This window comes from Lithobates pipiens, unplaced genomic scaffold, assembly GCF_037356315.1.
Source record: "Lithobates pipiens isolate NorthernLeopardFrog02 unplaced genomic scaffold, aLitPip1_a1.2 Scaffold_92, whole genome shotgun sequence".
Classification (NCBI taxonomy): domain Eukaryota; kingdom Metazoa; phylum Chordata; class Amphibia; order Anura; family Ranidae; genus Lithobates; species Lithobates pipiens.
In genome coordinates this window covers 165379-181142 of record NW_027507915.1, presented here as the reverse complement: position 1 = coordinate 181142, position 15764 = coordinate 165379, and the positions used below count along the sequence as shown (strand labels likewise).

The 15764-nt window shown below is 46.1% G+C and overlaps 2 protein-coding genes across 4 annotated transcripts in view; both read right to left on the bottom strand.

The window, feature by feature from the left end:
- The window catches only part of LOC143973697 (C3a anaphylatoxin chemotactic receptor-like), a 163805-nt gene that overhangs the window by 7576 nt on the left and 140465 nt on the right, over positions 1-15764 (bottom strand). Inside the window, exon 1 of one of the 3 annotated variants that reach the window (XM_077474544.1) lies at positions 9473-9600. The exons of the other annotated variants lie outside the window; for them this stretch is intronic. The gene's annotated coding sequence lies outside the window, so the exon portion shown is untranslated. Of the gene's footprint in view, positions 1-9472; positions 9601-15764 lie in introns of those variants that run through there. 3 annotated transcript variants of the gene reach the window in all.
- Positions 8645-9978, bottom strand: LOC143973698 (C3a anaphylatoxin chemotactic receptor-like). Its single transcript, XM_077474548.1, has one exon. The coding sequence runs from the start codon at positions 9976-9978 to the stop codon at positions 9007-9009; it is 972 nt and encodes a 323-aa protein (XP_077330674.1). The 3' UTR covers positions 8645-9006.

Here is a 15764-nt window from a genome sequence, read left to right as displayed (position 1 = left end):
TGGATCATTCAGAGATCCTCGCTGAACTTCTGGAGTGAGTTTGCTGCACTGAAAGTAAAGGGGCCCAATAATTTTGCACGCACCACTTTTCAGTTTTTTATTTGCTAAAAAAGTTTAAAATATCCAATAGATTTCGTTCCACTTCACAATTGTGTCCCACTTGTTGGTGATTCTTCACAAAAAATAAAAATGTTATATCTTTATGTTTGAAGCCTGAAATGTGGCAAAAGGTTGAAAAGTTCAAGGGGGCCGAATACTTTCGCAAGGCACTGTATATATATATATATATATATATATATATATATATAATTTTTTTTTTTTATATTTATTTATTTATTTTGTATATAAGTAAATATGTTTTTTATTATGTTTGTAAGATTTTTAATAAACAAAAATTTACACCACTCCTGGAGGCAGTAGACCGGTAGTAGCTGAAAGATCCCGGAGATGGCAAAGAGGATGATAAAAGGTTAACTTTTTAATTTATGGAATAAAATCACTGCTGGTTTTTATGATATTGAATTAAACATATGGCCACCCAATATAGTTTTTTCACCCATCCCCAATTTACCAATAACACCACCAATAGAAGAGGACAATGCGACTGTACCGGGGGGGGCTACTAGTAAGTAAGAAACATGTACAACAATATACGATAAAAGAAATCTCACTTTTATTGTCACAAATTGTTTTTTCTCTTTCAACGATGTTTATAGAGTAGAGAGACAGAGTAAGTAGACAGAGATTACAAGTGTCAGTATACATAACAACACACAGCATATCCTTCACATAACCATTAATCATTCATTTATAATTTATTATAGGTATTCCCATAGCTGCTCCTGATGAGTGGAATTAATCCACGAAACGCGTTGAGCTTTCATATTCAATGTCATGTCACAATAACCATGTGCATACTGTTGGCTTTCAATTGTTTGAGTCTTCAATTCATTTAATATAATACTTATTATGTGTGTACATAATTTGGGCGCACTGCAGATGTCATTAATAATCATGTGTTACATTGTTTATTATGCAACCAATTTTACGATTATGCGATTTATTAATCATGTTTTACCTTCTCTGTACCATACTTATTGATATAATATGAATATCATCTATTGCACTCAATTGCTCAATTTTGTCACTAATAAATACCATGTTTACCTTTATTGAATGTTTCATCCTCAGTGCTGTGCTTCATATAAAGTCCCATTGCCCCTTCTGCCCCTTCTGCCCCTTCTGCCCTCATTTCCCCTTCTTTTTATATAATTAGGGGTGGAAACCTGTGTACTGGACAGCCATGGCCTCATATAAAGTCACAACAATTCTTTCTTTCTAATGTAGTATTCTTTAATGTGTTCTTTTTTTTTTTTTTTTTTTGGGGGCTTCTCAGTGGGGTGTTTGTTGAACCCTATGAACAAAAAAGTGAACCATGAAATGACAGCAAAACATACACCGGGGTATAGTAATGGTCGTCCTTCACAGAGGAAGGGCCTCAAACCCTGAACTACCTGTGGCGCAAGGCTCCTGGCAGGGGCAAGGCTCCTCTAATAGTATATACAGTATATATCTCCACTAATAGTCTATACAGTATATCTCTCCTCTAATAGTATATACAGTATATCTCTCCTCTAATAGTATATACAGTATATATATCTCCTCTAATAGTATATACAGTATATATATCTCCTCTAATAGTATATACAGTATATCTCCACTAATAGTCTATACAGTATATCTCTCCTCTAATAGTATATACAGTATATCTCTCCTCTAATAGTATATACAGTATATATCTCCTCTAATAGTATATATGGTATATCTCCTCTAATAGTATATACAGTATATCTCTCCTCTAATAGTATATACAGTATATATATCTCCTCTAATAGTATATACAGTATATCTCCTTTAATTGTATATACAGTATATATCCCCTCTAATAGTATATACAGTATATCTCCTCTAATAGTATATCCAGTATATATCCCCTCTAATAGTATATACAATATATCTCCTCTAATAGTATATACAGTATTTATCCCTTCTAATAGTATATACAGTATATCCCCTCTGATAGTATATCCAGTATATATCCCCTCTAATAGTATATACAGTATATATCCCCTCTAATAGTATATACAGTATATATCCCCTCTAATAGTATACAATCGGATTTTCCGACAACTTTGTCCGACCGTGTGTATGCAACATCCCTTTCGGACCTCGTCCGGGATTAATCCGTCGGAATAACTCAGACGGATTTGGTCGTCAGAATCTCCGACCGTGTGTACAAGGGCCAATAGTATATACAGTATATATCTCCTCTAATAGTATATACAGTGTATCTCTTCTAATAGTATATACAGTATATATCCTCTCTAATAGTATATACAGTATATATCTCCTCTAATAGTATATATCCCCTCTAATAGTATATACGGTGTATCTCTTCTAATAGTATATACAGTGTATCTCCTCTAATAGTATATACAGTATATATCTCCTCTAATAGTATATATCTCCTCTAATAGTATATACGGTGTATCTCTTCTAATAGTATATACAGTGTATCTCCTCTAATAGTATATACAGTATATATCACTTCTGTCTGTTATTCTCAGAGTGGATTCGATATTTTGCTCCCTAACCATATAGTTGGTGATTTATATTTACCACTTCATATAGAGATATTTAAGAATAAATTGCCTTTTTTTAAACTTTACATATTAACTAAATTATACACCACACTTTTTTGAAGGTTATTAACCGATTAATCGAAACAATAAATCGATTATGAAAATAATTGTTAGTTGCAGCCCTAGTTCTGTGTAATGATGGGGTAGTAAGGGGGAGGGGATCCTGTGTAATAATGAGGGGAGTATGGCGGAGGGGTCCTGTGTAATAATGAGGGGGGAGTATGGCGGAGGGGTCCTGTGTAATAATGAGGGGGGAGTATGGCGGAGGGGTCCTGTGTAATAATGGGGGGAGTATGGCGGAGGGGTCCTGTGTAATAATGAGGGGAGTATGGCGGAGGGGTCCTGTGTAATAATGAGGGGAGTATGGCGGAGGGGTCCTGTGTAATAATGAAGGGAGTATGGCGGAGGGATCCTGTGTAATTATTAGGGGAGTATGGCGGAGGGGTCCTGTGTAATAATGAGGGGAGTATGGCGGAGGGGTCCTGTGTAATAATGAGGGGAGTATGGCGGAGGGGTCCTGTGTAATAATGGGGGGAGTATGGCGGAGGGGTCCTGTGTAATAATAAGGGGGAGTATGGCGGAGGGGTCCTTTGTAATAATAAGGGGGAGTATGGCGGAGGGGTCCTTTGTAATAATGAGGGGAGTATGGCGGAGGGGTCCTGTGTAATAATGAGGGGAGTATGGCGGAGGGGTCCTGTGTAATAATGAGGGGAGTATGGCGGAGGGGTCCTGTGTAATAATAAGGGGGAGTATGGCGGAGGGGTCCTTTGTAATAATGAGGGGAGTATGGCGGAGGGGTCCTGTGTAATAATGAGGGGAGTATGGCGGAGGGGTCCTGTGTAATAATGAGGGGAGTATGGCGGAGGGGTCCTTTGTAATAATAAGGGGGAGTATGGCAGAGGGGTCCTTTGTAATAATGAGGGGGAGTATGGCGGATGGGTCCTGTGTAATAATGAGGGGAGTATGGCGGAGGGGTCCTGTGTAATAATAAGGGGGGGTATGGCGGAGGGGTCCTGTGTAATAATGAGGGGAGTATGGCGGAGGGGTCCTTTGTAATAATAAGGGGGAGTATGGCGGAGGGGTCCTGTGTAATAATGAGGGGAGTATGGCGGAGGGGTCCTGTGTAATAATGAGGGGAGTATGGCGGAGGGGTCCTTTGTAATAATAAGGGGGAGTATGGCGGAGGGATCCTGTGTAATAATGAGGGGAGTATGGCGGAGGGCTCCTGTGTAATAATAAGGGGGAGTATAGCGTAGGGGTCCTGTGTAATTATTAGGGGAGTATGGCGGAGGGGTCCTGTGTAATAATGAGGGGAGTATGGCGGAGGGGTCCTGTGTAATAATGAGGGGAGTATGGCGGAGGGGTCCTTTGTAATAATGAGGGGGAGTATGGAGGAGGGGTCCTGTGTAATAATGAGGGGAGTATGGCGGAGGGGTCCTGTGTAATAATGAGGGGAGTATGGCGGAGGGGTCCTTTGTAATAATGAGGGGGAGTATGGAGGAGGGGTCCTGTGTAATAATGAGGGGGGAGTATGGCGGAGGGGTCCTGTGTAATAATGGGGGGAGTATGGCGGAGGGGTCCTGTGTAATAATAAGGGGGAGTATGGCGGAGGGGTCCTTTGTAATAATAAGGGGGAGTATGGCGGAGGGGTCCTTTGTAATAATGAGGGGAGTATGGCGGAGGGGTCCTGTGTAATAATGAGGGGAGTATGGCGGAGGGGTCCTGTGTAATAATGAGGGGAGTATGGCGGAGGGGTCCTGTGTAATAATAAGGGGGAGTATGGCGGAGGGGTCCTTTGTAATAATGAGGGGAGTATGGCGGAGGGGTCCTGTGTAATAATGAGGGGAGTATGGCGGAGGGGTCCTGTGTAATAATGAGGGGAGTATGGCGGAGGGGTCCTTTGTAATAATAAGGGGGAGTATGGCAGAGGGGTCCTTTGTAATAATGAGGGGGAGTATGGCGGATGGGTCCTGTGTAATAATGAGGGGAGTATGGCGGAGGGGTCCTGTGTAATAATAAGGGGGGGTATGGCGGAGGGGTCCTGTGTAATAATGAGGGGAGTATGGCGGAGGGGTCCTTTGTAATAATAAGGGGGAGTATGGCGGAGGGGTCCTGTGTAATAATGAGGGGAGTATGGCGGAGGGGTCCTGTGTAATAATGAGGGGAGTATGGCGGAGGGGTCCTTTGTAATAATAAGGGGGAGTATGGCGGAGGGATCCTGTGTAATAATGAGGGGAGTATGGCGGAGGGCTCCTGTGTAATAATAAGGGGGAGTATAGCGTAGGGGTCCTGTGTAATTATTAGGGGAGTATGGCGGAGGGGTCCTGTGTAATAATGAGGGGGAGTATGGCGGAGGGGTCCTTTGTAATAATGAGGGGAGTATGGCGGAGGGGTCCTGTGTAATAATGAGGGGAGTATGGCGGAGGGGTCCTGTGTAATAATGAAGGGAGTATGGCGGAGGGATCCTGTGTAATTATTAGGGGAGTATGGCGGAGGGGTCCTGTGTAATAATGAGGGGAGTATGGCGGAGGGGTCCTGTGTAATAATGAGGGGAGTATGGCGGAGGGGTCCTGTGTAATAATGGGGGGAGTATGGCGGAGGGGTCCTGTGTAATAATAAGGGGGAGTATGGCGGAGGGGTCCTTTGTAATAATAAGGGGGAGTATGGCGGAGGGGTCCTTTGTAATAATGAGGGGAGTATGGCGGAGGGGTCCTGTGTAATAATGAGGGGAGTATGGCGGAGGGGTCCTGTGTAATAATGAGGGGAGTATGGCGGAGGGGTCCTGTGTAATAATAAGGGGGAGTATGGCGGAGGGGTCCTTTGTAATAATGAGGGGAGTATGGCGGAGGGGTCCTGTGTAATAATGAGGGGAGTATGGCGGAGGGGTCCTGTGTAATAATGAGGGGAGTATGGCGGAGGGGTCCTTTGTAATAATAAGGGGGAGTATGGCAGAGGGGTCCTTTGTAATAATGAGGGGGAGTATGGCGGATGGGTCCTGTGTAATAATGAGGGGAGTATGGCGGAGGGGTCCTGTGTAATAATAAGGGGGGGTATGGCGGAGGGGTCCTGTGTAATAATGAGGGGAGTATGGCGGAGGGGTCCTTTGTAATAATAAGGGGGAGTATGGCGGAGGGGTCCTGTGTAATAATGAGGGGAGTATGGCGGAGGGGTCCTGTGTAATAATGAGGGGAGTATGGCGGAGGGGTCCTTTGTAATAATAAGGGGGAGTATGGCGGAGGGATCCTGTGTAATAATGAGGGGAGTATGGCGGAGGGGTCCTGTGTAATAATAAGGGGGAGTATAGCGTAGGGGTCCTGTGTAATTATTAGGGGAGTATGGCGGAGGGGTCCTGTGTAATAATGAGGGGAGTATGGCGGAGGGGTCCTGTGTAATAATGAGGGGAGTATGGCGGAGGGGTCCTTTGTAATAATGAGGGGGAGTATGGAGGAGGGGTCCTGTGTAATAATGAGGGGAGTATGGCGGAGGGGTCCTGTGTAATAATGAGGGGAGTATGGCGGAGGGGTCCTTTGTAATAATGAGGGGGAGTATGGAGGAGGGGTCCTGTGTAATAATTAGGTGAGTATGGCGGAGGGGTCCTTTGTAATAATGAGGGGAGTATGGCGGAGGGGTCCTGTGTAATAATGAGGGGAGTATGGCGGAGGGGTCCTTTGTAATAATGAGGGGAGTATGGCGGATGGGTCCTGTGTAATAATGAGGGGAGTATGGCGGAGGGGTCCTGTGTAATAATGAGGGGAGTATGGCGGAGGGGTCCTGTGTAATAATGAGGGGAGTATGGCGGAGGGGTCCTGTGTAATAATGAGGGGGAGTATGGCGGAGGGGTCCTTTGTAATAATGAGGGGGGAGTATGGCGGAGGGGTCATTTGTAATAATGAGGGGAGTATGGCGGAGGGGTCCTGTGTAATAATGACGGGGAGTATGGAGGAGGGGTCCTTTGTAATAATGAGGGGAGTATGGCGGAGGGGTCCTTTGTAATAATGAGGGGAGTATGGCGGAGGGGTCCTGTGTAATAATGAGGGGAGTATGGCGGAGGGGTCCTGTGTAATAATGAGGGGAGTATGGCGGAGGGGTTCTGTGTAATAATGAGGGGAGTATGGAGGAGGGGTCCTTTGTAATAATGACGGGGAGTATGGAGGAGGGGTCCTGTGTAATAATGAGGGGAGTATGGCGGAGGGGTTCTGTGTAATAATGAGGGGAGTATGGCGGAGGGGTCCTGTGTAATAATGAGGGGAGTATGGCGGAGGGGTCCTTTGTAATAATAAGGGGGAGTATGGCGGAGGGGTCCTGTGTAATAATGAGAGGAGTATGGCGGAGGGGTCCTGTGTAATAATGAGGGGAGTATAGCGGAGGGGTCCTGTGTAATTATTAGGGGAGTATGGCGGAGGGGTCCTGTGTAATAATGAGGGGAGTATGGCGGAGGGGTCCTGTGTAATAATGAGGGGAGTATGGCGGAGGGGATCCTGTGTAATAATGAGGGGGGGGTATGGCGGAGGGGTCCTGTGTAATAATGAGGGGGAGTATGGAGGAGGGGTCCTGTGTAATAATGAGGTGAGTATGGCGGAGGGGTCCTTTGTAATAATGAGGGGAGTATGGCGGAGGGGTCCTGTGTAATAATGAGGGGAGTATGGCGGAGGGGTCCTTTGTAATAATGAGGGGAGTATGGCGGAGGGGTCCTGTGTAATAATGAGGGGAGTATGGCGGAGGGGTCCTGTGTAATAATGAGGGGAGTATGGCGGAGGGGTCCTGTGTAATAATGAGGGGAGTATGGCGGAGGGGTCCTGTGTAATAATGAGGGGAGTATGGCGGAGGGGTCCTGTGTGATAATGAGGGGGAGTATGGCGGAGGGGTCCTTTGTAATAATGAGGGGGGAGTATGGCGGAGGGGTCCTTTGTAATAATGAGGGGAGTATGGCGGAAGGGTCCTGTGTAATAATGAGGGAAGTATGGCGGAGGGGTCCTGTGTAATAATGAGGGGAGTATGGCGGAGGGGTCCTGTGTAATAATGAGGGGAGTATGGCGGAGGGGTCCTGTGTAATAATGAGGGGAGTATGGCGGAGGGGTCCTGTGTAATAATGAGGGGAGTATGGCGGAGGGGTCCTGTGTAATAATGAGGGGAGTATGGCGGAGGGGTCCTGTGTAATAATGAGGGGAGTATGGCGGAGGGGTCCTTTGTAATAATGAGGGGGAGTATGGAGGAGGGGTCCTGTGTAATAATTGGGATAGTATGGGGGAAGGGATCGTTTGTAATGAATGGGGTAGTATGCAGAAGGGGTCTTGTATAATGATGGAGGAGGGGAGGTCCCATGTAATGATGCAGGTAGCATGGAGGAGGGGTCCTGTGTAATAATGGGGATAGTATGGGGGAAGGGATCATTTGTAATGATTGGGGTAGTATGCAGAAGGGGTCTTGTATAATAATGGAGGAGGGGAGGTCCCATGTAATGGTGCAGCTAGCATTGTGGGGGGGGGGGGGGTCCTGTGTATTGATGGGGTTTTCTTTTCAGGCAAGTCTATGAGTGTGTTTTGTTTGTTTTTTGGGATGTTGGGGAAGGGGGGGGGAGGCAAGAAAATGTTTGTCCAGGGTCCCGTCAATATTCAAGACAGCCCCGCTGAAGTCCAAGGTTTTCATAAGCATGGGGTATGTCAATGTGATATAGCAGGCAGGTTGAGTAGCCTAAATGCAGTGCACATGGCAGCACAGTGGTGTAGTGAGTGGCACAGTGGTGTAGTGAGTGGCACAGTGGTGTAGTGGGTAGCACTCTCGCCTAGCAGTAAAAGGGTCGCTGGTTCGGATCCCAACCACCACACTACCTGCCTGGAGTTTGCATGTTCTCCCTGTGCCTGTGTGGGTTTCCTCCGGGTACTCCGGTTTCCTCCCACACTACAAAGACATGCAGGTAGGTTAATTGGCTTCTGTCCAAAATTGACCCTGATATATGAATGGGGACCTTGGATTGTGGGCTCCTTGAGGGTAAGGACTGATGCAATGTACAGGGATAGGGACAATTGTAGACACTCACTCAGGTTGAACTGGATGGACTGGTGTCTTTATGCAACCTTACTAACTATGTAACAGCCATTGTCTGAGTTGGTCAAACAGCCCTGATGGCACGTGACTTGTACAAGACATCTGCCAACATATGGCTACCCAAGCATGCATTGATTTCCAGCAGCCAGTTGCTCACAAATCCCTAATACAACAAAGAAGTCTACAGGTCCTTCTAAACATTCAAGCAGAGGTCTTTCTTCTTCTTTTTGGCATAAGTCGGCATTTTACACCGAGATCCTTACTGTGGAGTCACGTCCTCGGCCACCCGGTTTGACCTGCGAGGTGCTCCGCCGCTTGACGAGCTTTCACTAAATGTATTTTGCATGAGTCTCGCAATAGGTTGTCTCACCTTATCCTTCATATCTTTCCCCATGAAGACATAGAGAATCGGGTTGACGCAACTATTGAACAGGGCCAGGGCCTGCGAGAACAGATCTAGGATGTCCGCCAGTTCATTTTTAGTGAATATCAGGACTACGCCCATGATGTGGTAGGGGGCCCAGGTGATGAAAAATGCGACTATGATCCCTAAAGACACCTTGATGATTTTATTACCAATTTCTGTAACTCTTCTACTGAGCAATATAAAAGCCACAGAAATGTAACAGGCAGAAATGATTAGGAATGGAAGCAGAAAACCAAAAACCATATAGATGTAAGTGGTGGGCTCTGTCATGTGCGGTTCAGAAGTGCATCGAACTGACCCATTGGAAGCGGAGAAAGTTCTGTACAGGAACTTAGGTATACAGATTATGAAGGACATCATCCAAATAGCCAAGCAGGTCATCCACGCCTTTCGTACTCCTCGGTGATTTCGGGCCCAAATGGGTAGGACAACCAGGATGCACCGGTCAACACTGATAGCCACCAAGGTGAAGACGCTGGTGAACATGTTTAAAAGAATGACGAAGGGTAAACTCTTGCAGAGCACCGGACCGTACAGCCAGTTTGAGTAGAAGAACTGCACTATAATCAACGGAAGACACAAGCAGCACATGATATCGGCCACGGCAAGGTTCCAAAACCAAATGGTAGTCACGGTCCGCTTCATCTTCACTCCGGTAACCCAAAGCACCAGAGCATTGCCGGGGATGCCTACGAGGGTCGTGAAAGAGAAAACCAGGACATTGAACAAATGCGCGTGGTTGTAAAAGGTGGGTGGTTCCGTCACATCACTGACGTTGGACATCTTGTTCTCCTGTAAAAACATAAAAGTTTTTGCATCCATGTGGTTACTATTCAATCAGACGTTATCGAAATATAACATAAAGTATAAGGTTATGACTGGTCTTGATGAAGTTCTGTGACTAACGATAAGCTAAAGTTTGGTCCAAAGCCATGGGAGACAAGGAGGCCCAATCAGCTGCAGCCTTGGAGTTCCTCCACTCTGCAACCGCACGCAACAAAAGGGGGTGCTGGTGACATCGTTGACCCCTTTATGGCCACATGGTTATATATTGTCCAAATATGGCCATGCTAGGTCAATGATGTCATCACTATGGCTGCCCCTTTGTTACATGCGGGGTTGGGGGGGGGTGGGGAATTCCATGACCACAGCTGATTGAGATGGCGGCTTGCTGTCATGTGACAGTCTCACGCGAGTTCAGGCCAAACTGAGTTCAGCGCAAACCCACGTGAAACAGTCACATGACAGGAGGCCCAATCAGCTTGTGGAATAAGGTACCAAAGTCAAGGAAGAAGGAAATACAACGTGCATGAAGGTTTAACAGTTCATATATTTAGAAGAATGCAAGTTAAAGGATGAAAAGTTTTTTTTACAGAACACAGATGCCAACACTAGCGTTTTTACTTATGGTAACAAGCGTAGAACACAGGTGGTCACATGTACAAGAATGATGGCAGTAACAGGTGCAGTATCCCTCTCAGTAACAGATGCAGTATCGCTGGCAGTAACAGGTGCAGTATCGCTGGCAGTAACAGGTGCAGTATCGCTCGCAGTAACAGGTGCAGTATCGCTCGCAGTCACAGGTGCAGTATCGCTCGCAGTAACAGGTGCAGTATCGCTCGCAGTAACAGGTGCAGTATCGCTCGCAGTAACAGGTGCAGTATCGCTCGCAGTCACAGGTGCAGTATCGCTCTCAGTAACAGGTGCAGTATCGCTGGCAGTAACAGGTGCAGTATCGCTGGCAGTAACAGGTGCAGTATCGCTCGCAGTAACAGGTGCAGTATCGCTCGCAGTCACAGGTGCAGTATCGCTCGCAGTAACAGGTGCAGTATCGCTCGCAGTCACAGGTGCAGTATCGCTCTCAGTAACAGGTGCAGTATCGCTCGCAGTAACAGGTGCAGTATCACTCGCAGTAACAGGTGCAGTATCGCTCTCAGTAACAGGTGCAGTATCGCTCGCAGTAACAGGTGCAGTATCACTCGCAGTAACAGGTGCAGTATCGCTCGCAGTCACAGGTGCAGTATCGCTCACAGTAACAGGTGCAGTATGGCTCTCAGTAACAGGTGCAGTATCGCTCACAGTAACAGGTGCAGTATGGCTCTCAGTAACAGGTGCAGTATCGCTCTCAGTAACAGGTGCAGTATAGCTCGCAGTAACAGGTGCAGTATCGCTCGCAGTAACAGGTGCAGTATCCCTCTCAGTAACAAATGCAGTATCGCTCGCAGTAACAGGTGCAGTATCGCTCACAGTAACAGGTGCAGTATCGCTCGCAGTAACAGGTGCAGTATCGCTCACAGTAACAGGTGCGGTATCACTCGCAGTAACAGGTGCAGTATCGCTCGCAGTAACAGGTGCAGTATCGCTCGCAGTCACAGGTGCAGTATCACTCGCAGTAACAGGTGCAGTATCGCTCGCAGTAACAGGTGCAGTATCGCTTGCAGTCACAGGTGCAGTATCGCTCGCAGTAACAGGTGCAGTATCGCTCGCAGTAACAGGTGCAGTATCGCTCTCAGTAACAGGTGCAGTATCGCTCGCAGTCACAGGTGCAGTATCGCTCGCAGTCACAGGTGCAGTATCGCTCTCAGTAACAGGTGCAGTATCGCTCGCAGTAACAGGTGCAGTATCGCTCGCAGTAACAGGTGCAGTATCGCTCTCAGTAACAGGTGCAGTATCGCTCGCAGTCACAGGTGCAGTATCGCTCGCAGTCACAGGTGCAGTATCGCTCTCAGTAACAGGTGCAGTATCGCTTGCAGTAACATTTGCAGTATCGCTCTCAGTAACAGGTGCAGTATCGCTCACAGTAACAGGTGCAGTATCGCTCGCAGTCACAGGTGCAGTATCGCTCGCAGTAACAGGTGCAGTATCGCTCGCAGTAACAGGTGCAGTATCGCTCACAGTAACAGGTGCAGTATCGCTCGCAGTCACAGGTGCAGTATCGCTCGCAGTAACAGGTGCAGTATCGCTCGCAGTAACAGGTGCAGTATCCCTCTCAGTAACAGATGCAGTATCGCTCGCAGTAACAGGTGCAGTATCGCTCGCAGTAACAGGTGCAGTATCGCTCTCAGTAACAGGTGCAGTATAGCTCGCAGTAACAGGTGCAGTATCGCTCGCAGTAACAGGTGCAGTATCGCTCTCAGTAACAGGTGCAGTATCCCTCTCAGTAACAGATGCAGTATCGCTCGCAGTAACAGGTGCAGTATCGCTCGCAGTCACAGGTGCAGTATCGCTCTCAGTAACAGGTGCAGTATCGCTCGCAGTAACAGGTGCAGTATCGCTCACAGTAACAGGTGCAGTATCGCTCGCAGTAACAGGTGCAGTATCGCTCGCAGTCACAGGTGCAGTATCACTCGCAGTAACAGGTGCAGTATCGCTCGCAGTAACAGGTGCAGTATCGCTTGCAGTCACAGGTGCAGTATCGCTCGCAGTAACAGGTGCAGTATCGCTCTCAGTAACAGGTGCAGTATCGCTCGCAGTCACAGGTGCAGTATCGCTCGCAGTCACAGGTGCAGTATCGCTCTCAGTAACAGGTGCAGTATCGCTTGCAGTAACAGGTGCAGTATCGCTCTCAGTAACAGGTGCAGTATCGCTCACAGTAACAGGTGCAGTATCGCTCGCAGTCACAGGTGCAGTATCGCTCGCAGTAACAGGTGCAGTAACGCTCGCAGTAACAGGTGCAGTATCCCTCTCAGTAACAGATGCAGTATCGCTCGCAGTAACAGGTGCAGTATCGCTCGCAGTAACAGGTGCAGTATCGCTCGCAGTAACAGGTGCAGTATCGCTCGCAGTAACAGGTGCAGTATCCCTCTCAGTAACAGATGCAGTATCGCTCGCAGTAACAGGTGCAGTATCGCTCACAGTAACAGGTGCAGTATCGCTCGCAGTAACAGGTGCAGTATCGCTCACAGTAACAGGTGCGGTATCACTCGCAGTAACAGGTGCAGTATCGCTCGCAGTAACAGGTGCAGTATCGCTCACAGTAACAGGCGCAGTATCACTCGCAGTAACAGGTGCAGTATCGCTCGCAGTAACAGGTGCAGTATCGCTCGCAGTAACAGGTGCAGTATCGCTCGCAGTCACAGGTGCAGTATCGCTCGCAGTAACAGGTGCAGTATCACTCGCAGTAACAGGTGCAGTATCGCTCGCAGTAACAGGTGCAGTATCGCTCGCAGTAACAGGTGCAGTATCGCTCGCAGTCACAGGTGCGGTATCGCTCTCAGTAACAGGTGCAGTATCGCTCGCAGTCACAGGTGCAGTATCGCTCGCAGTCACAGGTGCAGTATCGCTCGCAGTCACAGGTGCAGTATCGCTGGCAGTAACAGGTGCAGCATCGCTGGCAGTAACCATCGTGCATGCAGCCATCGCTGTTTATATTTCTCTTGTGGAAGCTGATGCCAGAGTTAAGTATATGACCTTTCCTTGGGAACAAGAGTGTATGTTTGAGCCTTGTTATTTTGTGTTTTATGTAACTTTTGGATTTTTTTCCCTAGTTGATGTAGCTCAAAGTGTGTGTCTAAGGTTAGCTGTGCATTCTCAATTGTTTGGTTTTCTATCGAAGAAATCTTGATTTGTGCTGGTTTTGGCGGGAACAGCAAAGGCATTTCAAATGTTTGTTTTACCATTGTGTTGTCGGACATTTTGTTGTAGTCACCATGTGGCCGGGGGCTTTCATCTGCCATTTTGTCGTGGCCCGGTTTTCGTTTGCTGCAATTGCCATTTTGTGTCTGCTGTGTTTTGGGTTTTGGGTGGAATTGCTCTGCTTTTGGGTCAGGTTTTCTAAGTTTAGTGTGAGTAGTACGGTCTGTTCTGTGTTAAAAAGGTGATTTTGGTTTGTAGAGGCGCAGTTTTGGTCTTTTTATATGGGAGAAACCGCATTTGAAGGATTTTATACTGTTTAGCCTGTAAATCATCCCAGAGTGGAAATTTCTCCGATTTCAGGGGGTGAAACATCAGGAACTGAGAAACTGTTTTGCTTAAATGTTAAACTCACTGGTTTAAATTGTAAGTGAATTCACTCTTTTCAATCGTTTAGCTATTTTTGTACTTTTTACATTGTGCACTATTGCGTTTTTTTGTATTTTGGTTTTAACCACTTCAGCCCCGGACCAATTGTCAGCCTAAGGACCAGAGGTCTTTTTACAATTTCGCACTGCGCTGCTTTAACTGGTAATTGCGCGGTCATGCAATGTTGTACCCAAACAAAATTTGCGTCCTTTTCTTCCCACAAATAGAGCTTTCTTTTGATGGTATTTTATTGCCTCTGCGATTTTTTTTTTTTGCGATATAAATGGAAAAAGACCAAAAATTTTCAGAAAAAAAGATATTTTCTACTTTTTGTTATAAGAAAAATCGAATAAATTCAATTTTAGTCATACATTGAGGGCAAAATTTATTCAGCCACATGACTTTAGTAAAAAAAATGTCAATAAGCGTATATTTATTGGTTTGCACAAAAGTTATAGCGTCTACAAACTAAAGTACATTTTCTGGAATTTACACAGCTTTTAATTTATGACTGCTTATCTCATTTCTTGAGGTGCTAAAATGGCAGGGCAGTACAAACCCCCCCCAAATGACCCCATTTTGGAAAGTAGACACCCCAAGGAAATTGCTGAGGGGCATGTTGAGCCCATTGAATATTTTTTTTTGTCCCAAGTGATTGAATAATGACACAAAAAAATAAAAATAAAAAAGAAGTTTACAAAAAGTTGTCACTAAATGATACATTGCTCACACATGCCATAGTTATATATGGAATTGCACCCCAAAATATATTCTGCTGCTTCTTCTGAGTACGGGGATACCACATATGTGGGACTTTTTGGGAGGCTAGCCGCGTACGGCACCCTGAAAACCAATCACTGCCTTCAGGATTTCTAAGGGTGCAAATTTTTGATTTCACTCCTCACTACCTATCACAGTTTCGAAGGCCATAAAATGCCAAAATAGCACAACCCCCCCCCCCCAAATGACCCCATTTTGGAAAGTAGACACCCCAAGGAAATTGATGAGGGGCATGTTGAGCCCATTGAATATTTTTTTTTTGTCCCAAGTGATTGAATAATGACAAAAAAATAAAAAAATAAAAAGTTTACAAAAAGTTGTCACTAAATGATATATTGCTCACACATGCCATAGTTAAATGTGGAATTGCACCCCAAAATATATTCTTCTGCTTCTCCTGAGTACGGGGATACCACATATGTGGGACTTTTTGGGAGTCTAGCTGTGTACGGCACCCCGAAAACCAATCACTGCCTTCAGGATTTCTAAGGGTGCAAATTTTTGATTTCACTCCTCACTACCTATCACAGTTTCGAAGGTCATAAAATGCCAAGATGGCACAAAACCCCCCAAAATGACCCCATTTTGGAAAGTAGACACCCCAAGCTATTTACTGAGAGGCATGTTGAGTCCATGAAATATTTTATATTTTGCCACAAGTTGCAGGAATATTACAATTTTTTTTTTTTTGCACCAAGTTGTCACTAAATGATATATTGCTCACACATGCTATGGGCATAAGTCAAATTACACCCCAAAATAAATTCTGCTGCTTCTCCCGAGTACGGGGATACCACATGTGGGGGACT